The sequence below is a fragment of the Benincasa hispida genome, chromosome 7 (assembly GCF_027475165.1).
Source record: "Benincasa hispida cultivar pf3 chromosome 7, pf3_genome.v1.1, whole genome shotgun sequence".
NCBI classification, from domain to species: Eukaryota; Viridiplantae; Streptophyta; class Magnoliopsida; order Cucurbitales; family Cucurbitaceae; genus Benincasa; species Benincasa hispida.
Window position 1 is genome coordinate 46,865,031 of NC_143484.1, and position 26,593 is coordinate 46,891,623.

General features: G+C 36.6%; 1 protein-coding gene across 5 annotated transcripts in view; it reads left to right on the top strand.

Annotated features, from left to right (window-relative positions):
- The window catches only part of THO1 (nuclear matrix protein-like protein), a 49,467-nt gene that overhangs the window by 14,554 nt on the left and 8,320 nt on the right, over positions 1–26,593 (top strand). For all 5 annotated transcript variants that reach the window (XM_039036275.2, XM_090315955.1, XM_039036276.2 and 2 more), the window contains 6 exons: positions 8,441–8,512; positions 8,623–8,748; positions 8,859–8,924; positions 9,027–9,068; positions 19,252–19,368; positions 19,460–19,542. In XM_039036275.2, coding sequence (XP_038892203.1) covers positions 8,441–8,512; positions 8,623–8,748; positions 8,859–8,924; positions 9,027–9,068; positions 19,252–19,368; positions 19,460–19,542 — 506 coding nt within the window. The remainder of the gene's footprint in view (positions 1–8,440; positions 8,513–8,622; positions 8,749–8,858; positions 8,925–9,026; positions 9,069–19,251; positions 19,369–19,459; positions 19,543–26,593) is intronic.

The window sequence follows — 26,593 nt, forward strand, 5'->3', positions numbered from 1 at the left end:
GACATTTTTCCGAGGGAGGAGGAACGCTGATTTCCTTCTTCGAGACAGACAACCCACAAACTCTAACACCATATTTGTTGATGGTAGAAGGAGGAACATCCTCCACGACATGTAATTTCCTCTTCGCCTTTTATTTAATTCTAGCCATCTTATTGTCAGAGGTATGAGCACCTTGACGAATAGTCTTAGCACGACAAGCAAACTAACAAACGTTAAAGAGAGACGGTTGAAGAATGAACAAACCCACGATATAGCAAGAAAACTTGTTATAGTAAAACTGCCAACACAACGAATTCAAAAAGAGATTTGAAAGATGAACACAATTAACCAGCCATGCCTTCTCAACTACCATCATTAAGACAGTTTTAATTTGAATTCAAAATGGGCTTGCACACGAAATGGGCCAAACTCCTCAGACTGACCCAAATGATTAATTGTTGTGCCTTCAAAATACACAGGCCCAAAGCAGCTCTCAGGGCCTCAAACTGGACAACATCTAATGCATTTGTGAAAATATCTACAACTTGATTTTTCATGCCAATGTGCTCTAACATGATCTATTTACTCTCAACAAGGTCAGGGATGAAGTGATGGCATATGTCGGTGTTTAGTTTGACTGTGCTGGACAGGATTTATATAAATATTGATAGCACTCATGTTGTCACAGTAAAGATTCATGACATCTTGTGGGACATCATCCTTTGGTAACATTTGCTTCATCCAAATTAACTAAGTACAACTACTCCCTGTTACAATGTACTCAGCTTCAGCTGTTGACAAAGAAACACAGTTTTCCTTCTTACTAAACCATGAGTCAAGTTGTTCCCAAGAAAGAAACACTCTTCAGAAGTGTTTTTCTGGTCTTCAGAGCTCCCGGCCCAATCAGCAGTAGCCATCAAGAGAGCTACTTGTATCAAAAGTGTATAGCAAACCATAATCACTTGTGCCATTAATGTATTTAATTATTCTTTTAGCACTTAGCAAGTGATTGTTTTTGGGACAAGACTGATATCTGACACAAATCCCAGTAACAAATGCAATGTTCGGTCATGTGGCGGTTAAATAAAGCAAACTTTCTATGATACTCCTGTATAGACTCTCATCAACTTGAGTTCCATCCGCTTTCGACATTTTCACATGAGTAGGAGCATGGATTCTTTTGACACTGGCCTTTTTAAGCCCAAACTTCTTCACAATGTTCTTGGCATGTTTGCTTAGAGAGAGAATTTTCCCTCATTCAGTTGTAATCTGAAACCACAGAAACTAGGACAATTGTCCTACCATGTTCATCTCTAATTCTTTCTGCATTTGTTTCACAAAGCTCTACCATCTCTTGTGACATTCGCCCAAACACAATATCGTCAACATAAATTTGAACAATCACGAATTTCTCTTGAGATTTTTCACAAACACGGTCTTATCAACATTTCCTCTTTTGTAATCATTATTAATTAGAAATTGAGTTAGGCGTTCATACCAGGCTCTAGGGGCCTGTTTAATTCCATAGAGCGTCTGGTTAAGTTTGTACACATAGTCAGGATGCGAAGGATCCACAAATCCTTGGGTTTCTCATTGTAAACTTCCTCATTTAACTATCCATTCAAGAAAGCACTCTTTACATCCATTTGATACAATTTGAATTTCAGAAGGCAAGAAATTTCGACCAAAAGTCTGATAGCCTCTAGTCTTGCAACTGGAGCAAAGGTTTCATCAAAATCTACATCTTCTGTCTGGGTATACCCTTGAGCCACTAATCTGGCTTTATTTCTGGTAATATTGTCGTCTCCATCAGACTTATTCTTGAATATTCACTTTTTGCTGACCATAATAACTGAATCTGGTCGGAACAAGAGTCTAGACATTATTCCTCACAAATTTTCCTAGCTTTTCTTGCATAGCGTTGACCCAATATTCATCCTCAAGAGCTTCCTTGACATTCCTTGGCTCAACGGGGGAGGTGAAACTAATATTACTGATCATCTCCAAGTAATTAACTTTGTCTTTCTTTCTGGTGGTCATCCTTTTGTCAAGATTACCAAGATGTTGCTAGGGGGATGATTCTTGCGAATTCTGTTGGAAGGATGCTTGTTACTTGTTTTAGCCTCTTCAGATGCTGACATATTGTCACCCACAGGAGTTTTAAATTTTTTGTCAGTTGACATGTCAGATGAGTTGTTAGCGACATTTGTATTAACAAGTGGAAGTGCATCGGAATCTTCCTCTTCTATAGGAGTGATGCTAGATGAGTTTGGACCATCATCAATCACAACATTAATAGATTCTATCACAGAGCGAGTTTTTTTATTGTAGACACGGTAGGCTCGACTATTTGTGGAATATCCAAGAAAAATGTCTTCATTCGATTTGGAATCCCATTTACGTCTAGCTTCTTTATCAGCAAGGATGTAATACATGCTTCCAAAAATATGGAAGTGTTTAACATTCGGTTTTCTCCCTCTCCATAGTTCATAAAGCGTGCTCGAGGTACCGGGATGTAAAATAACTCTGTTGTGAATTTGACACGCAATATTTAGAGCTTCTGACCAAAAGTGAAGAGGCATATGTTTTGCATGTAGCATCGCACATGCCATCTCCTGAAGTGTTCGATTTTTCCTTTCCATAACCCCATTTTGTTGGGGGATGATTGGAGCAGAGAATTCATGATGAATCACATTTGTATTACAAAAAAAGCAAATTGAGAGTTCTCAAACTCCTTACTATGATCACTCCTAATACGAATCACATTCAGATCTTTCTCACATTGTACTAGGAGACAGAGCTTCAAAAGCACCAAATGCATCTGACTTTTCACGAAGAAACCGAACCCAAGTGTATCTAGAGAAGTCATCAATGACAACTAAAACATACATTTTACTTCCCAAACTTTCCGATTGCATAAGATCCATAAAATCCAGGCGAAGAAGTTTTAAGATTTGTGTAGAGCCAAGATGTGATGTCTGTTTATGAGGAGTGCGAGTTTGTTTACCTGATTGACAAACTCCACGGATAATTCTAGTCGATGAAGGTAAAGAAGGAAGACTCGATATAGCACTTCTGACTACAACTTTTTGAATCGTTTTCATGCTCACATGACCTAGGCATTTATGCCATAGGCTTGCTTTATCTTGTCGAGAGATATGACAGACCTACGAAGCAACGTTAGGATTCCACAGATAATAGTTATCTGATGACCTTGTACCTATCATGACAAGAGCTTTGACATTGTCTGTGACAACACACTAGTCTTTAGTAAAACTCACGTTCAGACCCTGATCACATAACTGACTGATGCTAACAAGGTTGACAGTAAGCCCTTCAACCAACATTACATCATTTAAGGATGGAAGACCTGAGGAATTAAGTTTGTCTTTCCTAATGATCCTACCAGAAGTACCATCGCCAAATGTGACCTTTCTCGAGTTGACAGGCTTGGGTTCAGACAAATAATTCTTGTCACCAATCATGTAACGGAGATCCCACTATCAAAGTACCAATATTTTTTAGCTGATGATCTAAGGGATGTCAGTACAACATTGCATTTGTTTTGAACATTCTTCATTCTCCAAACTTGTTTCATTTTTTACTTTCTATGAGGACTATTTTGAGAGAAGTGAGTAGCCTTTTTGGAGTAGGTAAATTTGTGAAGAGTTTCCAACAATTGATAGCAAAATGGTCGTTTATGGCCCACTCTTCTACTGTAGTGGCAGATCCATCTTGGTCTGTGAACACGATTGGCTACTTGCGTTGAGTTGCTAAAGGAGGTACCTGTAAAGCCTTCTAACAAACTCAATCTTTTGCTTCCCTTTATACTGAGACTGTTTATTCGGATGATTTTCACCTTTTAAGAAGCCTAACCTAGAATTATCTCCAACTATTTTTCCCTTTGTCAAAATTTTCTCTAGGGACTCGGTATTAGTGTTTAACATTCTAACATTTTTACACAAATTCTTTCTCGGCTCTAACTTGGTTAAGTTCTCGCTTCAACTCTGCAATAGTAGTCATAAATCTGTAATCGTCTGCCAACAAAGTCTTAATTTTTTCCCTTTGCACATCAAAATCTTTCTGATCATCTTGCCATTTATTAAAAAGAACTTGATAAGAAGGATCCGCAGACCCATGGTTAGGGGTGTCGTGAACATGTTCAGCATACACATCATACTCCAAAATCTCACATGACAAGGTGTCAGATGAGATGTTACTGACAAGAGATTTGACATCTTATTCTGAATCTGTGTTGTCTTCTGACTGATCATCGGATAGGGTTAAAACATAACTTTTACCCTGCTTCTTTAAGAAATTAAGATATTCTGCTTGAAAATACAATAACTTTCACACTCTCTACATTTGAATGAACTTTCTTTTTTAAGGTTTAAGGCACCGACTTGTCGACTTTCTTCCTACTACTTTGGGTTTTGACTTGCTTGAGTGGAAGAGACTCACGAGACTTGTTATTTTTAGAATGAAATTGTCAGGCTTCTTTCCAAATCGTTTGAGAACACGATTGAATTGTTTTGGAAGCAGTGAAATAGATTTAGAAAGGGAATCTTCAGACTCTCTGTTAGCGTCAACTTGCTCATCATCAATTGAGGACTGTAAAGCAATTCCCTTATTCTTCTTCTCGAGCTTTCCATCTAGGGACATCTTAAAGGTTAGCGAGCCAAATAGTTCATCGACTTTTAGGGATGTTATGTCTTTTAGCCTCCTCAATTGCAGTGACTTTCGTATCAAATTTCTTAGGTAGAGACCTAAGCACCGTTCGGACAAGTTTTTCTTCTGAAATTTTCTCTCTTAGAGAAAATGACTCATTAGCAATGTCTAGTAACCGTACATTGAATTCAACAATTGATTCATCATCTAGCATTTTCTGATTCTCGAACTTTGAAGTCAACAACTGCAACCTTGACATTTTCACTTTTGAAGTTTCTTCATGAGCAATGGATAGAATATCCCACGCCTCTTTTGCAGAAACGCATATGTTGATCAGTCTAAATATATTGCGATCCACACCATTAAATATTGTATTTAAGGCATGAGAATTGCCTAAGGACGCCTCATCTTCTGCTTCTAATCATTGTAATTCAGGTTTCAAGATTTCCTTCCCATCGTCATTTTTAATGGTTGGATGAGACCTTTTAGTAACCAAAGCCTTCTATGTTTTGCTATCAATCGACTTCAGATAGGCAGTCATTCGAGCTTTCCAGTATGAATAGTTTGTCCCATCTAAGATAGGAGGATGAGTGGTGGAGCCACCTTCCTTGATTTTGTTCATGATCGAAACACCTGCGATAAAGGTGACCCGTTCTGATACCAATTGAAAAAGCGTTAGGTTGACTCGTCACTCGAATTACGGATGTTAAATGGAAAGCAAAGACAACAATTGTAACAACAAGATACCAATAAGAAGTAAGGAGATAATGACATATAGGAGTTGGTAACCAGTTCGGGTGAAATCCACCTACGTTCGGGAGGTAGTGTGCCTGGGAAAGATAATCCACTAATATTAATAAGTTAAATAGTTTACAACATAGTACTTGTTTATAATACACGACTACTACAGTGACTCACGCAGAGCTCAACTCACTAATCACCTAAACTCCCCCTAGATGTGAGACTCCCTTTCAAATGCGCTTAGGCTCCCCTAAGTTTGATAATATTATTGTTGAACACTTCGGCTTTCAACCGTGTGTGAGGCTCCTCTCAACGTTGTTATCTTTCCTTCAAGTCAGCAAACTCCCTTCACTGATGAAACTTAGTATCCCCCTAAGATGGAGAACTCCTTCTCCATAACAATGGCTTAGGCTCCCCCTAAGACTGTGAGAATCCCTTCTCGACAGTTATGGCTCAGGCTCCCTCTAAGACCGTGATTATCTTCAACATGCACTCATCAGATGAAAACCTTTCACAATGGAATATAGTGAGCAAAGAACAAAAATGTAATGTTGCATAGTTCGGCCACATAACAGAAAAAATCGTGTTGCTCAAATAACAAAAGCGACAACCCTAAATGATTAGCATAATTCTCTATTAATAATTGAAACCAAGAAAGGAAACAAATCCGCATTTGGAAAAAATAAGCCGTGCCTCAATAAAGGAAAATATAGAATGGAATAAATCAACCGGAATTTTCCCGATAAGGAAGAAATTTCTACAAGAAAATAATTTGTTGTCTAAACCAGATGTTAAAGACTTTATTTGAGACAATGCAAAAATCAATGCCTTAGAAAAATATAAAGCCAACCAATCAAATCTCCGGCAGATACCACACTTAAGAAAATGAAAGGAGACAATGTCTTAGTTATTTAAGAAGATAGTATTTTAACCACTTTTTAAATTCATTCCAGCATTGCAAATAGATTTATTATGTTAGTAATAGTGTCCTTGGCAAGGTTAAACAGGAATTGTTGCTTTTTTTAACCTAGAAACAAGAGAACCTTCCTATGGTCAACTTTAAGTTGGGACCGCGTCCAAACAATACTTGCCAATTACAAAAGAACTTTTAATAGAAATTACGATCAAAAGTTGCAACCAACTGTGATCACTATGGACAATATACCGTCCTAAGAAGAGCAATGATGGGTTCACATTTCTACAATATTTCAGTGGTTACTTATGAGGATCGAGAATGGGGAAATCCTAAATCTAGACTTAAAAACCAAAGAAAAGAGCAGCCCCCTCCCATCCACACACAAATCTTCCACTGAATGTTTAGTCAAATACCAAAACCAAAGTCATTTCCCGGTTTTTGGAACATAACTCACCTATTGCGGTTTCGTTTCCTCACATGATTCCTTGTATTCTGGCTTCAGCTCATACGTTCCTTGGTGTACCTTTGATGTTGGAGACACAAAGGTCTTTAAGTATTTCCTTTCAAATATGGTTCTGGTTGGTCAGTCTCTTGTATCAACTATTTTGACGTCCAATATGGCTGTCTTTCAGAAAGCCTAAAAATAATCTTCTCCGATTCACCAAATTTCAAATAGAAAAGTGACTGAAAACTTTGATAAAAAGATCTGGGTCACTAGAAGGGAGTGGGATTTTCTCCGTGAAATCTCTCTCAGCACATCTATCTCCATCTTCCCCTTTGGACAAATCGATCTATCAGGCATTGTGGAAGTCAAATTGTCCAAGATGTGTCAACATTCTTGTGTGGATAATGGTCTTTTGTCTACTAAACGTCTTTTCCATTATGCAATACAAGCTGTCTTCAATTTGCTTGTCTCCTTCCATGTGCTTTCTTTGTAAACAAAATGGAGAGGATCCACAACACCTCTTTTTCACTTGCCCATATTTAGCTAAATGTTGGTGGAAACTATTCAATACTTTCAATACCTCATGGGTGCTTAGCAATGGTTTTAGAGAATGTACAACAGATTTTAATCGGTCCTCATTTAAAGAGAGAGCCTCGTTTGATTTGGTTTGATGAAGTCAAGGCTTTATTGGCTGAATTGTGGTTTGAGAGAAACCAAAGAGTGTTTCATGATAAAACCCTTGTCTGGTCAGATCCCCTTTAAAGTCGCCCGTCAGAATGCTTCTTTGTGGTGCATTCAATCCAAGCAATTGAGGCCTATTCCATTCAAGAATTTTGTTTAAGCGGGCAAGCATTTATCTTTATAGCATAGTTTGCTCTTGCTTTTAGGCCGTTTGCTTTTTTATTTGGTGCTTTGTTGTAGTATTTTTGGTTGGAAGTGTTGGAAAATAGAATATTTGCCCTAGGGGCATTTTTGTCTTCTCATGTGTACCCTAGGGTTTCATCTTTTTCTATTTAAAATGTAGCCTCTGGGCATTACTCTGTATCACTTTATTATAATAAAAGTTCTTTGTACCGTGGTTTTTTCTCCCTGTACTAGGATTTTCCACATAACAAGTGTGTGCCCTTTTTCTCTTCTCTTTACTTTTCATTAGGAAGATGTCTTTCTTGTATCTTTATTCGTTTCATTGTAAGGGTTGTGTTTTAGCCTTGAATCCTTTTACATTGAGATTAGTTTGTAGGATATGATGAGGGCGCTAAGAAGACGTCAACCTAGTTGAGATGTTTGGGTGCGCCTCCAGATCCCTAGGTCTTATGCTTTATGCTCTTTGTATAACTCTCTTGTACTTTGAGTGTTATTCTCATTCAATTATATTAATGAAGAGACTTGTTTCCTTTTAAAAAGAAAAATCTTATCCAATTCACCATGCTTCTTTCTCAACCTCTTTGTTTCTGATCCCTTGCTCACTACTTTCTTCTTCTCTGCAGCTCCAAATGACAACACGTCTATGGGCAAATCAACATCCTTTTCTAAAACAAATTAAATAATTATGAATTTTATAATGGTTAATAAAACTCTCTCACGGTCTCATCTTATTATAACATTTCAAGTGCTAATGTAATTAATTTTGTGAATTTAACACGTTTCACTTGGGTAATGACACCAAAAGTTTGATGTGTATTATTGTCCAGGAATACTTTTGTAATCCTGCCTCCCTTGCACTTGCTCCAACGAAGTGGCAAAAGTTCACATCCAGTTTAATGGTATACCTTTTTGTTCTTGTCTATTTATTTTTAGCTCATGTATCTTTTCTTTTAATGGTATATATATACATCTGATAAAGTGCATTTTGTTTGGATTTTGAAATTTAAAGGTCGTATTGAATACCTTTGATGCACAACCTTTGTCTGATGAAGAGGGAGATGCTAACATCTTGGAGGAAGAGTCAGCAACCTTTAGCATTAAATATCTTACTAGTAGTAAACTGATGGGTTTAGAAGTAAGTTTGATCTAGTTTATATGAATACTACTTCTAAAGTTGTAAAATTTCAAGTTCAAACTAGCTCGGTTGTGTCTCGTTTTCTTATTCCCTTCTTCTTTTGGTGGCAGTTGAAGGATCCAAGTTTTCGGCGTCACGTTCTTATGCAGTGCCTTATATTGTTTGATTATCTAAAAGTACAATGTTTGTTTGTTTTAAAATTCTTAGGCAGATTTGGTTTTCTATAAGTTTGAAGTAGTCCTAATTAGTTTTTTTTTTTTTTTTTTTTTTTGTTATAGGCCCCAGGAAAGAATGAGAAAGATATTCCATCTGAAACCATGGTGAGTACCGTATCACATTTTTAAGCTGTTGTAGTGTCCCACTATATTGCAACCCTTACTTGAATCCTAATTCATATTTCCCTTCTGGATTTTAGCCTCGAAACTATTTATGAGGATTTTTTTTTCCCTAAAAAGAGTTAAATTGAAAACAGTTCCAAGTTAAATGCTATTTTGCTTTATTTTCCCACTATTTTGCAGCCAACAAAGCCTCCTACGTTGAAGTGTGTATTTTGCTACAATAACTATTTAATCCTGAAAAGGTAACTTTTCATTGATAAAATGAAAAGAGTCTCAAACCAATGCCCAAAATACAAAGATAATAATGAGAAGATTGAAAGACCAAGAGTCTGTACCGAGTCAATATTACGATTTGGATTATGATTTTTGGATCATTAAATTGTTCGGAGATACTTCAAAGAAAACTCCCCTCCCACGACTTGTCTCCTTCAATCTGCCCCCTTTGTATGGCAGCCAATGAAACCCAGCAGCATTTGTTCTTCGAATGCTCTTACGCTGTTAAATGTTGGCAGAATTTATTTAATATTTTTGGCATAAGGTGGGTATTCGGCAGGTCCTTCCATAAGAATACATGCAGATTCTGATTGGACCTAAGCTGAAAGCGGGCTCAAGGTTGCTATGGATTAATGCAATCAAAGAAATATTATCTGATATGTGGTTCGAGAGAAATCAAAGAGTATTCTATGATAAAGCAACTCATTGGCATGATCATTTCAAAGCTGCAAAGCTTAATGCCTCCTCGTGGTGTTTCCTCTCCAAATACTTTGAAGATTTGCTCATTGTATAATATTCTTGTACTTTGAGCATTAGTCTCATTTCATTACATCAATGAAGAGGCTTGTTTCCATTTAAAAAAAAAAAAGCAATTCAACTCCCAAAATACAAAAGACTATGCAAGAAAAACAGAAGTATCCCAAATTAGACTAATTCCAATTGAACTTGAACCAGACAAATCAAGGAGAAGACTTGTCACGAAGAAAAAAACAATTTTTTTTTTTCTAAAAAGGAAACAACACTTTTCATTGATGTAATGAAAAGAGACTAATGCTCAAGATTACAATGAGACTGAAAAGGAAAAATCAACTTAAAGCAAATACAGCCAAAAGGATCAAAACTGGACAAGTCCGAAAAAACAAATACAAACAAATACAGCCTCAATCTTCGATCGCCGCTGGCCAACTCCGACTGCCACCTCTGGCAACTACTGTCAGCCAACCTCCGATCACCAACTCTGGCGGACTGGCCAACCTCCAGCTGCCACTTCCAGCAACCCCACTGGCGAACAGTTTTTTTCCAAGTCATTTCAAAGAGGCCCTTAGTTTAATTACGATAATTTTTTCATATACCCTTTTTCTTTTGGAATTTTTTAATTATTATTATTATTATTAGATTATCTTTTTTAATTCCCTCTTTTCCCTTCTTTGATTAAAATTAATATTTCCTTCATTTTAAGAGATTTCATTTATTTTCTATTTTTCTTAGCTGAAAATCAATCACCTATCTATTGAGATCTCAAGTATGTGTCAAATATACAAGTAATATAGTAGAAAATGTAAATATACACTGCATGTACCATGGTTTATTTTTTGGCGTGTTTACAAATATACTGAAAAATGTAAATACATCAAATATATTGTTTGGATTTTTGGAGATGTTTTTCTTATTTGTACAGTTCTGAAAAAAAAAATTGGAAAGTTCATAACTACAAGAAACTTCCCCTACATGTTAAGAACTAAAAAAGTTAATCGGGACATATTTTTGTGTAAACTAATGGCTCATTTGACTGCAATTGTATAATTAGGTATATTTATTTAGGCTACATATATAAATAGGCCTAATATAATTTAACATTTTCATTTTTTTTACTGTTGGTCAATTTAACTAGCTCAAAGATTTAGAATCATTTTTCTAAATGTAAAGAGTTAAACTGTTAGAAACACCTTAGTGTCAAATAAAAATTAAAACTCAAATTTTATGATTTTTTTGTTTCCTCAAATTTAATTTGATTAAAAAATATTATAGCTTTTCAATAATTGAATTTAAGTCTAAAAGTACGTACTTTATTTCAATTTGAAATTAGCATATGGTAAAAAATAGATCCTTTTCAAATGAGTTAAAGTGATCCAATTTTTCAATTTTTTTGATTTCTTGAAGTACTCAAAACATAGTAAAATAAAAACAGTAAATTAAATAAAATTATAATTCTAGTCGAACCCCCAGGCTTAATATTCTTAGACTTAAGATTCCACACCTGCATGCCAAACACCCCCCAAGGGAGAGGAAGCCTGATTCAACTTTCACGAGTCTAAAAAAAAAAAATCAAACCAAACCATAGACCAAATCCACGAGACTGAATTCAATGCAAGACCATCGAAGCTTTTTTTTTTTTAAAAGGAAACAAGTCTCTTTATTCATTAAGAAAATGAAGTGAGACTAATGCTCAATTTACAAGGTAGTCATAAGGATCAGCAGGTGCACCCGGACATCTCAACTAGGTTGACACTCCCTTAGCACCCCTCATCACATCCTAACACTAGAAAATGATGAAGAACTCCACCACCTTCAACAAAGACAACTTGGAATCAGTGCCAATCTGATGTGCCATAGTATTCAACAGACTCCCACCCTATTTCATTTGATCTCCAAAAGCTTTGATGTAAACAACAACTAAGTCGTCTCTCTATGAAATTTGAGATAGAACTTTGTCCGGATTACCATTCTTAAGAACTTTTCTCTCTATCAAGAAAAAAACAATGAATCTTACAAACCAAAACTTCACAAGAAAAGCTTTAACATCCTTTGTCCATAGCAACTAAGAGAAATCCCAATGCTTGAAAATAACTCGGCATTAGAATCATCCACTTTTTGGCTGTTAAAAAACTATGAAAGAAGCTGGTGCTCACGGCCCCAACTTGAGTCAAATGTTTGCAATTCTGGATCAAAATTTGCACCACCGATAGATAAAACTCCATGAATTCCCCTTCAAAAGCTGAGGAAATCAAATTTGGGGGGAGAAATAATATTATCTTCAAACCTAGCAACAAGGAATTCAAGTTCAGCTAGGAGACTTTCTTCATAAACTGCAAACAAAGACTTGACTGCCACCTTTATCTTTTTAAGCTTGGAAGCATAAAACCAGCCCAGTCCTGAATTCTAACTTCTGCAACAAAATTGACCAACTAATACAAAATCGAAATAGATAAGGATCCCACCGAACTATTTCAGCTGCTAATAGCAATGGAAAATAATCCGAGAAATCATGATTTTGTCTCAGACTCTTGTATTGATAAACATCTCATCCCACTCCTTGTATATGAAGAATCTGAATACTAAAGGATTTCATGCAAGTCCAACCAATTACCTTAAACCTCCACGTAGATTAATAAGCATTAGCTTCAAGGTCCCATTTAATCCATGGAGTAATCTTCATACTCCTTTTCGGCTGAACATTGAAACAAGTCAACAAGATCTTTTCCAAAGTTCTTCTCTGGAGGGGGTTCCTCGAAGGCTGGTTCCACAGAGTTTAGCTCTGGCTCTTCACTACCAACACTTGTATCTGAATCATCATGTTTATCATTTCCAATTGAGTGACAATGATAGCTAACTTGTTGAGGAACACCCCAAATAAATCGGTTCTTTGAATTCGGAATAGAGAGAGAGGAGAGCATGAAGTCTTGTGAAAGTAGAATAATCTTTGAAGACTTTTGATTGGACTTAGACAAGGGCAAATCAAGGGCTGGCGCTCGAAGACAAGCAAGTTCAATAAGATCATCATTAGCATCAGATAACTTGGGAGCAAGGGAGGGAGCACCTATAATGCAGAGGGAAAGCTTGAATAAGCTTCTTTGGAGTCTTACCAAAAGTGTCATAAACCTGGGGGTTTGTTTGGAAAATTGGAACCGACATTTCCCCTTCCAAGAAATTTGAAGCACCATTTGACTTTCCCCTTCAGTGTGATATAAATCCTTAGTTAAAAGATTTTACTTTCATACTTGTGAAGAAGAACGATCGACTGTGAATGTTTATTTTCCCCATTTCCAGCCCATTCAATTAAAGGAGAGGGGGATTGAAATTCCATTTTAATGCTGGAGAGAGAACCAAAATGATTGGCAACCACAATGTTATCGCCACCAACATAATTAATATTCTCTTCATGCATCTAAGGGACTCTTGGGCTGTCCGAGTGAAACTCGAGGTCTTTAATACCACAGGACCTTAATGATTCTGGCGCCATAACGGTTTCCTCATCCAAGAGACCAGATTTACTACCTTTTCTCATTTAATATTGCAACAGTTGGAGCATTGATCATAATTTCTTGAGAGTAAATCGATCGACTCTGCACTTACATCTTTTTCAAAGATCGCTTCATCTTTCGACACTTGTAAAGCCCGTTCTTGATCAATAGAATTTGAAAAGTCATAATCGAGCAAAAGATCTTCACTCAAATCACAAATGCTTCACGTTTTGAGAATTCCAAGGGTCTATTGCTTCAAAATAGACGGTAAAATCACCAAGATCGAAGTCCTTGATATCCAATGAAGCTAGGATGAAACCACAAACATTTATTTCCACTTCAACAATGGCTGAATAACGATCCAAATAATTGTCTGAGAAGAAATACTTGATGAATCACCTAATTGCTGCCCATGTATTTGTATTTTTCTATGAATATTTGTACTTGTAGTTGTCTTTGTGTAGTGGCTCCATGTTGTATTTGTAGGGATGATTGTTCTTTTGTTTTTGAATAGTTTGTTTCATTTTGTTTGGATATAATGAGAGTGCTAAGGGGTGTCGACCTATTCGAGATGTCCAGGTGCACTCACTGATCCATTTGAATTAATGTTTATTGTTTCTATATCATGTACTTTGATCTATTGTCTCATTTCATTATCTTAATGAAGAGGTACATTTCTTTTTTCACCAAAGAAAAAAACCCACCTAATTTCTGCCCAATTGCATAAAGAACCGAGCTTTGCCAATAAGCTAATGGTGGGTTTTTAACAAAGATCCATCCTCCATAGCACCTAGTAGGAGATTTTGGTTAAGAATGAGCACGATTTGACCAAAAATCCAATTTTACATGCATTCTCGCAAAGTGCTTCCATTTACCAAAATTAAGAAAAGTTGAACCCTTTTCTATTTTCATAATGGCTTTATGTTGGAATTTCTATATTTGTATATGAATATTTTTTCCTAATTATCTTTATTCTATCCATTTCCTTTATTGTCTTTATTCTTTCCATATTTGTAAAAAGTCTTTCTCCTATATAAGAAAACCTAATCTGCAAATATTGAATAAGAAAAATAGGAGATCAATATTTCTATTCCTCTAATTTCTACATGGTATCAGAGCATTAAAGATTTTGAAATCCTAAAACCCAAAAAACACTACCTTTTGTAACCACTACTGCCGCCGATCAGCCTCCGTTTGTTCGCCACCACCATTAGTCACCAGGAGCATCACCGCCGCACGTCGATCTCCACCGGACGGCTACTGAAAGTTGCATCTCCGGTGAATGTGTTTTTGGTCGCGCTTCTTTCAAACATCCAGCTCTTCGTGTTCCAACCTTGTCTGCGTCGCTGACCGTCCTTTTTTCGCTACTCAGTGTCACCGTGAGTTCTTGCCGTCAATCGAGGTAGCATCACCATATCAGTTTTCTGCCAACTACAGTCACACCTTTGTTGCGATCTTTTGATTGCCGCTTACAGTTGCGCCACCATCAACCGTTGTTCGTCCGGTCAGTCATCAACGACGCATCATCCATCCAGCCGCCAGAGTTTGCGAACCACTCAGGTTTTGCTGCACGCACTAGTCGAAATTGCCGTGAAACCTCTGTTTCAGCCCTTTGTGTTCGGCGAATTTCCGTCAGATCTTGTCAAAATTTTGGTTGGATTCAAGTTTTGGTTTGATTTGGTTCAGCATTTAGTCTGGCTTGGTCTACCGAGTTTATTTAAAATCTGGTTCACTCTGGTTTGGTTTGCTTTTATTGGATTTGGTTTAAAAATTGTTTCTTTTTGGTGGATTTCTACTATTTGTTAAATCTTCTACCATGTTACAAGAGCAAATTCATCAAATCCTACAACTGTCAACCACCAATTTTTCATCTAATAATTCATGTGTTTCTAAACTCACACAGGTCCCAAGACATTCTCGTGTAGTAATTCATCTACGTGGATTATTGATTCTGGAGCTTCAAATCACATGACTAGTTTTTCTTCTTCTTTTAATTCGTACTCTCCATTATATCGCAATGAGAAAATTAGAATTTCCGATGGTAGTTTTTCTTCTGTTGCAGGAAAAGGAACTATTAAATTGACTGAAAAAATTTCTCTCCAGTCTGTCTTACATGTTCCAAAATTAGCTTGTAATCTTTTATCCGTTTCTAAGCTTTCCAAAGATTCTAATTGTCGTGTTACATTCTTTGAATCTCATTGTATTCAGGATCAGGATTTGGGGAGGATGATTGGGAGTGCTAGGATGCTTGATGGTCTATACTACTTTGATGAAGGTTCTTTTAGTAATAAAATAACTCAAGGTCTTAGTAGTATCAGTTCTCTTTCTGTTAAAGAAAAAATTATACTATGGCATCATAGCATCCCAGTTTTTCTTATCTCAAATATTTGTTTATGAATTTATTTAAGAGAATTGATTGTTAATCTCTTGTTTGTGAAAGTTGCATTTTCGCAAAGAATCATCGGTCCACATATTTTCCAAAACCTTACAAGGCTTTAAAACCTTTTTATTTAATTCATATTGATATTTGGGGTCCTTCTAAAATTACGACTCATAGTGGAAAGAGATGGTTTGTTACTTTTATTGATGATCATACTCGTTTATCTTTGGTTTATTTAATGCAAAAAAATTTGAGGTGAAAGACATTTTTAAACATTTTTACAATATGATTGAAACTCAATTTCAAACACAATCTGCATTTTACACTCTGATAATGGAACTGAGTGCTTTAATCAGTTTTTTGGTGAATTTTTGAAAAACAAAGGTATCATTTATCAGTCTACATGTCGGGATACTCCCCAACAAAATGGGATTGCTGAAAGAAAAAGTAGGCATTTACATGAAGTGGCACGTGCTATAATGTTTTCTATGCAAGTTCCAAAATATCTATGGGGGAAGCAATTCTTACAGCTATCTACCTAATAAATAGAATGCTTAGTAAGATCTTGAGTTTTAAGACTCCCATCGACCGCCTTAAAAAAGAATTTCTAATATCCCACATATATTCTGAATTACCCTAAGTTTTTGGGTGTATTATGTATGTTCACATACCCAATCAATTTCGGTCCAAACTTGATCATAGGGCTGTTAAATGCATTTTTGTGGGTTATAAATGGTTATAAATGTTTTGATCCTTTGACAAAAAAAAAAAAAAAAAAAAAAACTGTTTGTGAGTATGGATGTCTTTTTTAGAAAATCAATCCTATTTTTCCCAAAATTCTCTTTAGGGGGAGAAGCCAAATTTGGAAAATTTTTTTTGGGATGTTTGTATTCCTTTTTCCAGTCTTAATCGTACAGATGTTACCAGATCTATGATGCCAAGTGTAGAAACTTCTCAATCAGAGGAGAAATACTACAATGATCATATTGATCAGGTGCCTGAGTTTAAATTTTATACTAGAAGAAAATTCAATCAAGGGAACCAAGACAAGATAGTTGGTCCTTCACACGACCAATCTGAGACCCCGACGACTGAAACTGGTAATTTTTCTTCTATTCCTACTCCTTTAACTACTCAAAGTACTTTTCCAGTAGAGTTTGATCTTGATATTCCCTTAGAAAAGGTATTCGCAATTGTACCAAACATCCTATTGCAAACTTTGTCATATAAAAAATTGTCAAATGGTCATAGATCTTTCACATCCAGGATTGATGACTTGTTTGTCCCAAAGAATATACAGAGGCTTTAGATGATCCAAATTGGAAATTAGCAGTTATGGAGGAGATGAATGCTCTAAAACAAAATGGAACTTGGGAAATAGTAGAATTACCTAAAAATAAGAAACCAGTGGGGTGTAAATGGGTGTTTACCATAAAATGTCATGCTGATGGTAGGGTTGAAAGTTACAAGGCCAGACTGGTAGCTAAAGGATTCACTCAGATATATGAAATTGATTATTAGAAACATTTGCCCCTGTTGTAAAAATTAACTCTATTAGAGTTATTTTGTCTCTTGCAGTTCATTTAGATTGGCCACTTTACCAACTTGATGTGAAAAATGCTTTTCTGAATGGTGATCTGAGGTCTTTATGAGCTTACCACCAGGTTTAAGGAGGTTGGCTATAAAATTTGCAAATTAAAAAAAAATCTCTATGGTCTTAAACTGTCCCCAAGAGCTTGGTCTGAGCATTTTGAAAAAGTTGTGTCCAGTTATAGATTTCTTCAAAGTCAAGCAGATCATACATTATTTTATAAACATTTAGAGAATAATAAAATCTCAATTTTGATTGTTTATGTAAATGATATTATTCTCACTGGTGATGATGAAGTAGGCTTAGTTGATCTCAAGAAAAAACTGGCTCCTGAATTTCAAATTAAGGACTTGAGAACGTTGAAATATTTCTTAGGAATGAAATTTGCAAGATCAGAAAAGGGGATCTTTGTTAACCAAAGAAAGTATGTCCATGACTTAAAGAATTAGGCTTGCTTGGTTGCAAGGTTGTAGAAACTCCTATTGAACCTAATATAAAGCTTCTAGCAGCAAAAGCAGAAGAAATAAAGGACAAGGAACGATGTCAGAGGCTTGTTGGTAGATTAATTTACCTGTCTCATACACGTCCTGATATTGCATTTGTTGTGAGCATGGTTAGTTAGTTTATGCATGCTCCTGGACCGACTCATTTTGAAGCGGCCCACAGAATTTTGAGATATTTGAAAGGGTCTCCTAGAAAAGGTATTTTATTCCGAAGGAATAATCACTTCCAAATAGAAATCTATACTGTTACAGATTGGGCTAGAAGTACTATAGATAGAAGATCTACCTTTGGTTATTGTTCCTTCGTTGGAGGAAATTTGGTTACTTGGAGGAGTAAAAAACAAAATGTGGCCAGAAGTAGTGTTGAAGCAGAGTTTAGAGCCTTGGCTCATGGAATTTGTGAGGCTTGAAGAGTTGAAGATTTCTTTGACTACGCCTATACGGATTTATTATGACAATAAAGCTGCAATTTCTATTGCCCATAATCCAATTCTACACGATAGAACAAAACATATTGAGGTTGATAAGCATGTTATTAAAGAAAATACATCAAAATAAATTGCTGATGTGCTAACTAAAGGCCTTCCTAAGAACAATTTGATAGATTGGTTGACAAGTTGGCTATGGAAGACATCTTCAAACCTGCTTGAGGGGGAGTGTTGGAATTTCTATATTTGTATATGGATATTTTTTCCGTTTTCCTTTATTGTCTTTATTCTTTCTATATTTGTAAAAGGTTTCTCTCCTATATAAGAAGACCTAATCTGCATAGATTGAATAAGAAAAAGAGGAGATTCATATTTCTATTCCTCTAATTTCTACACTTTATCATCCATAAAAGGATTGAATGAAAGTTGTGACTGGAAGAAATCTTCCAGAGCCTTCTTGTCCACCCAAGTATATTGATCAAACAGTCTTGAAACCACGACCAAGGAATTCAAGTTTAAGTTCAACACTTCAGATTCCTTCTTGACCCAAAAGGAGTTAAAATTTGAGGAGAGACTTGTCTTTGGTGCGCTGAAGATAGAATATTTGATAGGGCTCAGACTGTCGTCGCGGGAAAGGAGAAGAAAGGCTGGAGGGTTGCCGGAGAGATGAGGGAAGGGAGGAGAGAGGGGAGAGGAGAGCACTTTTTTTCATATTTCTCAACTCCTCAACATCATTGTTTGAGGCATTGAAGAATATCAATTCTATTGATTTATTATTATTATTAACGGGAATGGGATGGTTTAGCTAGTTAGATATGGAATTGGTTAAAGGAAAATACATTTTTTAAAAAATAATTTATGCCTTCTGTTTTATTTTAACTAACATAAAATGGATGGATACTGTTCTTTACCATTGTCGTGAGATGCCCCAGAGTCTATTTTCCGGCAACCTTTTCTTTTTTTAATTCTATGCATTATTATATGCCCTTTCCTTTTTAAAAAAAATATATTTGAAAACCGAAATTCAGAGAGAAGAAATTAAATCTTGTGAAGAGCGTGTGAAGATGTTGCTTGAGGTGACACCGCCCAGAGGGAAAGATTTCCTTCAGAAGATTGAGCATATATTAGAACGAGAAAATAATTGGGTAAGAAATTGTTTTCACTATCTTGCTGATCATATTCTTGTTTTTTGCCATAACCATTTTTTAGCATAAATATCTCCGAATGTGCTTGTAGGTATGGTGGAAACGTGATGGTTGCCCTCCTTTTGAAAAGCAGCCAATTGAAAAGAAAACCACCAATGATGTAACTAAAAAACGGTATGGCTTCTAATCGATGGACTTGAATACACTCGTTAGTTTTGGGAAGTGGATGGATTTCTTCGATAAATGTGCAAAATAGAAAGGAGAAAATGAAGTTCCTTGATAAATGTGCAAACTTCAATAGTAAACTCTATTGAAGTTGAGTTGTTTAAAACCAACTTATGAAGTTGGTGAGTTAAACACCCCCAAGGTTTCAAAACTAGATCAAACATAATTTAGCAATATTTTATGTTGAAATTGTGGAACACTTGAGGAAGCAAAATATGGAAAGCTATTTGTCCAAAATGAGTTATTTATTCTCTGACTGGTCTTTTAAAATAAAATTATTTCTTGAAACTGGGATGCTTTTATTCCGTCTGGAGTCTGGATAAGAAACTTATAAGTAAAGGATAAAAGAAACAATTTGTTGCGTAGATGTAGATGACATGAACGGTGGAAATTTAGTTAATGAAAAAGTAAAGCTTGTTTTTTCTTTATTGAAAATAGATAAAGAACATTTTTTTTTCTTTAAATAAAGTAAGATATTGTAATTTGCAAATAGTTGGGTTTTTATTATTATCATTACTATTTTTGGATGAGAGAGAATCATAGGGATTGCATTTTTGTCAACAAAATTTGTGGGAGTTTAGGTTACTTATTTGTCAGAGTATTGATATAATATTAAATTTACCATAACTCAACGACTTAAATTTTGGGTTGAATGGTGATTTAACATGGTATTAGAGCAGGATGTCATGAGTTTGAACCTAGTAAAGTAATTCTCTCCCCAGTTTATATTGAATTTCACTTGTCGAACCTTCAAATTTTCAAGCCATAAGCGAGGGGAAATGCTAGAGTATTGATATGATATTAAATTTATTATAACCGTTAAGTATTTGGGTTGAGTGGTGATTCAACATTTATAGCTCAAGCAAATTTTGTAAGACAATTTTTATTTATTTTATTATTATTTTGGATTAAAAAAACAATGCAATTGATGAGTGAACTTACAAAAGAAGACAGAAGGATCCCAAGCCATTCGAGTTACAAAAGACCTCTACAATTGGACAAAAGAGAATCAAAGCTATAATGTTGAAAGTGTTCAGATAACCATATAACTTTTGATGTGAGAAACTTGTAAGATATTATTATTGGAAAATACCATTTTGGTCTCTGTACTTTCAGATGTCCAGTTTTACTCTCTGTACTTATTTTAAATCTTAAATTTAGTCTCTATTGCTAGTTTATTGTTGATTTTTCAATTCTTTTTAATATCTATCAGCTTTAACATATAAATTTTGAAAACATGTTCACATAGTATATTTTCTTGCATGATGTATTAGCACTAAGGGCATTTTAGTCTTTTTACTTTGCCCTACTTTTCCCATTTTTGTTTTAGGGTTTTATATAGCCTATTTATATCTTGTTTTTTGTTTCAAAAAAAATATATAGCCTATTTATATCTTGGGTCTGGCATGTATGGTGTAAGTTGAACAATAATAAAAAGAGCTCTTCTGCCGTGGTTTTTCCTCCCTGTTCTAGGGTTTTCCACATAAACTTCGTGTCATCTTCTTCTTTCTTTTGATATATTATCAAAGCATGGTGATGAAACCCTAGCCGTCGTTGACGAAAACACGACCGAAACAGTTGACGCCACCACTGCCATTCCGTCTGTCGTCGTTCAAACCGCTGTCGACAGGTACCTCCAGTGGCTCCATCTTAGCCTGATGTTCAAGCTGCCATCGCATGATGACCAGGGCGTTCGCGCGTCACCATCCGAGCAACTGCTAATGCAGACGATTTCTTTCAAGCAGAGACTGGCGCAGACAAAACCCTTGATGTAGCCGATTCCTTCTGAGCTGCAGCTGGCGCAGACAAGCCAACTCCTTCCATCGACCCAACTTACACTGGCCCAACTCCTTCCGTCAAACCAGCTCCAGCGACTGATGGAGGCAAACCTGATCCCAGTGCCATCTGATGCACCATACTTCGTCGCCGATCTCCCCAGCATCGGTCACCCAAGCGGCACGAGCATTGACAGTTGGAAATTCATGTTTGAAACGGGTGAATCCTTGTCGTTTTCCGGGTGGATAGCAACCGAACACATCAACCACCTATCTTACTCAACATGCGTCGGCTAGTCATGGTACTTCAGGTTCGACAGGTTTGTCTCCGATGGTGGTCCAACAACAGTTAATTAGCCTTCAACAATAGATTGCTGCCCTTAGGGCAACCTCCAGTCAAACCCTATAAATTTAGTTCTATCTTTCGATCTACCGATGTATTCATAAAATCCGGTAACTGCTTTCCCTACTTTACCTATAGCAAATTTTTTATCTAGATTTGTGAGAAATTCTACAGGGTTTATTACAAAGGAGAAGTTGAATGGCCAAAATTATTTCTCTGGATCCCAGTCCATCAAAATGGGTCTCAAGGGGGGTCACAAGTTTGGGTATCTAACTAGTGAGATACTGAGACCTCGACTCAGAGATCCGCATGAATGTGTTTGGAAGGGAGAAGACTCCTTGCTCCGTTCTTTGTTAGCTAAAAGCATGGATCCCCAACAACATGGAACCACAGATAGGGAAATCCTTACTATAGGTTGCAACTGCTTGGGATATTTGGGATGCAGTAAAGAAATTGTACTCTAAGAGGCAAAATGCATCATGATCGTACACCTTGCGCAAATAGGTTCATGAATGTTACTTTTTATTTCAACAAACTGTCTTTAATCTGGCAGGAGATGGATCTATGTCAGGAAATTGTTTGGGATTGTCTGTGTGGTGGAGTTCAACATTTAAAACTTGAGGAAGTTGATCGTGTTTATGACTTTCTTGCCGGTCTAAACTCCAAATTTGATACAGGGAGCAGTCGGATACTGGCACAAAAACCAATACCCTCTCTCATGGAAGTTTGTTTTGAAGTCTGGTTAGAGGAAGATAGATCGAGTGCAATGAACAATCCTATTGTCTATCCTATTGACTTTGCTGCGTTTGGTGCAAAATCGCTCGGGTCTGATGGTGACAAGTAGAATGGTAAGCCTCATCCAGTGTGTGAACATTGCAAGAAACTGTGGCATAATAAGGATTAGTACTGGAAGTTACATGGTCGACCTCCGAATGGTAGACGTCGCCTTCCAAATGATAAGTCAAATCCTAGCAGGGCACTTGTGAGTGATTCAACCAATGGTGTTTCACAGTCTCAATTTTAGGTGACCACACAGAATGACCCTGGTAATGTTGGGGTTGGTGCAGTTGTCCAGTCAGGTACTCCTCAGTTCTTTAGTCTTCTTAGTATTAAGGGTAAGAAACCATGGATACTAGATTCAGGAGCAACAAATCATTTAACTGGCTCGTCTGATCAATTTCTCTCATATTTCCTGAGCGCTGGTAATGAGAGAATTCATATTGCAGATGGGTCCTTTGCTCCTGTTGCAAGAAATGATCATCTTTCTCCGTTCCAGGGTTTGACCTTATAGAATCTGTTACATGTCCCGAAAATATCTTACAATTTATTGTCTATCAGTAAGATAACTATAGATCTGGATTATCAAGTTATTTTTTCATCTGATACTATTTTATTTTAGGACTTGAGCTCGGGGACGATGATTGGCACTATCCGACACGATAAGAGACCCTATTTCCTTTCTGATGATGCTGCCAGTAGAAGTTTTTATAGGACTAGTCCGTTGTCTTCTTGCTTCTCAACTTCTAAAAAATATTATATGTTATGGCATTTTTGTCTTGGTCATCCGAACTTTCAATATTTGAAGTATTTATTTCCCCATTTATTGCATAATGTTGATGTTTCTTCTTTGTCTTGTGAGCACTAGGTCACCTTCCCATCTCAACCTTACAAACCTTCCCAACCATTTCATCTTGTCTATAGTGATGTCTGGGGTCCCTTAAACATCACTACTTCGTTCGGAAAACGTTGGTTTGTAACTTTTATTGATGATCACACCCGTCTTACATGGGTGTTTCTTCTCACTGATAAGTCAGAAGTAACGTCTGTATTCCAACAATTTTATACTACAGTAGAGACTCAGTTTAACACAAAAATTGTCATTCTTCGTAGTGACAATGGTCGTGAATTCGTTAATAACAGCTTTCATGATTTCTTAGTTTTGAAAGATTCTTGTGCTTATACTCCTCAATAAATGGGGTGGCTGAACAAAAAAATCGTCACTGAGGTTGCTCGGTCCCTCAAGCTTTCTACTTCTCTTCCTCTTATTTGTGGGGAGATGTCGTTCTAACTGCAGCCCATCTAATTAATCGGATGCCCTCCCGTGTTCTCAAATTTCGAACACCTCTCAACACGTCTTATTCCTGATGTGCTTCTTCGGGTGTTTGGATGCACTGCTTTTTCCTAGTCATGGCCCTCACCGAACTAAATTTGCCTCTCATGCTCAGAAGTGTGTTTTTGTTGGGTATCCTCTTCACCAACGAGGTTATAAGTGTTTCCATCCATCTTCACGGAAGTACTTTGTCTCAATGGATGTAATGTTCCTTGAAGATAAACCTTTCTTCCTTGTTAGTCCTCTTCAAAGGGAGAATACTAGTGAAGAGACTAACTGGTCCACATATTCAGTTCCTATGGACTTTCTTCCTGAGCCTATCCTAGGTACAAATGACACTGCCCTTCCTAGTAAACAGGTGCCATGGATAACATACTACAAGAAGAATCTTATAAAGGAAATAGTGCCTCCTGTTGCTCCATTGGCTACGGTCCATGAATCGGAATTGGCACCAGCTCAAACTCAAGGTACTTCTCTTCCTAATAATACTGATGTATGTGTTGAGGGTGATGTTTATGATGTGATTGACAATGATGAAACTAATGTGATAGTTCCAGAAAATGACAAAGTTGTAGGTAGTTATGAGTCATCCGGAGAAATACATGAGGGTGAGGGTGCGCCACAGGTTATTAAGTGTGACCACCGTCCTCTTACCAATGAGGGGTTAGGAAAAATAGGAGGTTATGATGCCTATCTTGATATACCTATTGCTTTGCGAAAAGGGACTAGGTCATGTACTAAGTATTCAATGCATAGTTTCCTATCTTACAGTAATTTGTTTTATGAGTTCAGGGCATGCACTACTAACCTGGATACAATAACAATACCAACCAATGTGCATATGGCCATGGAAGGTTACGATCATAGAAGAGATGAAAGCTCTTGAAAAAAATAATGCGTGGGATTGTGTAGCTCTCCCTAAAGGGCATAAAGCATTTGGGTGCAAATGGTTGTTCACTGTAAAGTATAAGTTTGATGGAACTCTTGATAGATACAAGGCCAGGTTGGTTGCTAAAGGGTTTACTCAAACTTATGGAATTGACTACTCAGAAACTTTCGCACCTGTAGCGAAGCTAAACACAGTACGAGTCTTTTCATTAGCAATTAACAAAGACTAGCCTCTCCACCAACTTGATGTGAAAAATGCATTCCTGAATGATGAGTTAGAGGAAGAGGTCTATATGAGTCCTCCTAGTTTTGAAGCTCAATTTGACCATTAGGTTTGTAGACTCAGAAAGTCCCTATATGGTTTGAAACAGTCTCCAAGAGCTTGGTTTGATAGGTTCACCACTTTTGTTAAGTTCCAAGGTTTTACTCAAGGGCACTCTGATCACACCTTGTTCACAAAGAAGTCAATATCGGGGAAAATAGTTGTTCTAATTGTGTACATAGATGATATCGTTTTGTTAGGTGATGATGCTGCTGAGATTACCAGGCTGAAAAAGAAAATGGCTGATGAATTTGAGATTAAGAATCTTGGGAGTTTAAGATATTTCCTTGGAATGGAGGTGGCAAGATGGAGAGAGGGGATTTCTGTTTCTCAACAGAAATACACACTCGATTTGTTGAGGGAGACAGAGATGAATGGATGTAAACCCTTTAATACCCCTGTTGAATTTAATGCTAAGCTGGGAGATTCCATTGACAGAGCTTCTGTTAATAAAGAAAGATACCAACGTCTAGTGAGAAAATTGATCTACTTATCTTATACTAGACTGGATATATCCTATGCTGTCAGTGAGTTAGTCAGTTTATGCAGGTACCTTACGAGAAATATATGGAGGCTGTAAATCGAATTCTGAAATACTTTAAAACTACTCCAAGTAAAGGCCTAATGTTCAGGAAATTCGACAGGAGATACATTGAGGCTTACACTGACTCTAATTAGGCAGGATCTGTTACAGATAGAAAATCGACTTCAGGGTACCCTACTTTTGTGTAGGGTAATCTTGTTATTTGGAGAAGTAAGAAGCAAGGTGTGGTTGCTAGAAGCAGTGTTGAAGCTGAATACAGAGCTATGAGTCTGGGAATATATGAAGAGATATGGTTGAAGAAAGTTTTGTCTGATATTCATCAAGACAGTGATACTCCTATGAAGCTCTGTTGTGATAACAAGGCAGCTATAAGTATACCAACAACCCTGTGCAACATGATAAAACAAAACATGTGGAGATCGATAGACACTTCATCAAAGAAAAACTGGACAGTGGCAGTATTTGTATTTCTTACATCCCTTCTAGTCAACAAGTTGCTGACATTCTCACTAAAGGATTACTCAAACAAAGGTTTGATACTTTTTTAGCAAATTGGGTCTTATTGACATCTATGCCCCAACTAAGGGGGAGGGTTGAAAATAAGGGAATGTTATGTATTAGTTCTAAGGGCATTCTAGTCTTTTTACTTTGGCCTGACACCTACGCCCCAACTTGAAAATAAGGGATTGTTATGTATTGGCCCTAAGGGTATTTTAGTCTTTTTATTTTGGCCTACTTTTCCTGTTTCTGTATTAGAGTTTTATATAGTCTATTTATATCTTGGGTCTGACATGTATGGTGTAAGTTGAATAATAATAATAAAAAAGAGCTCTTCTACCGTGGTTTTTCCTCCCTCTTCCAAGATTTTCTGCGTAAACTTCGTGTCATCTTCTTTCTTTCAATATTATTGTTATTATTTAATCAATTTTGATTAAAATTAACTTCAAATAAAAAATTTAAGATTTAATGAAAGTACAGGAGTTGGACATTTGAAAGTACGTTGGTGGGACAAAAAATG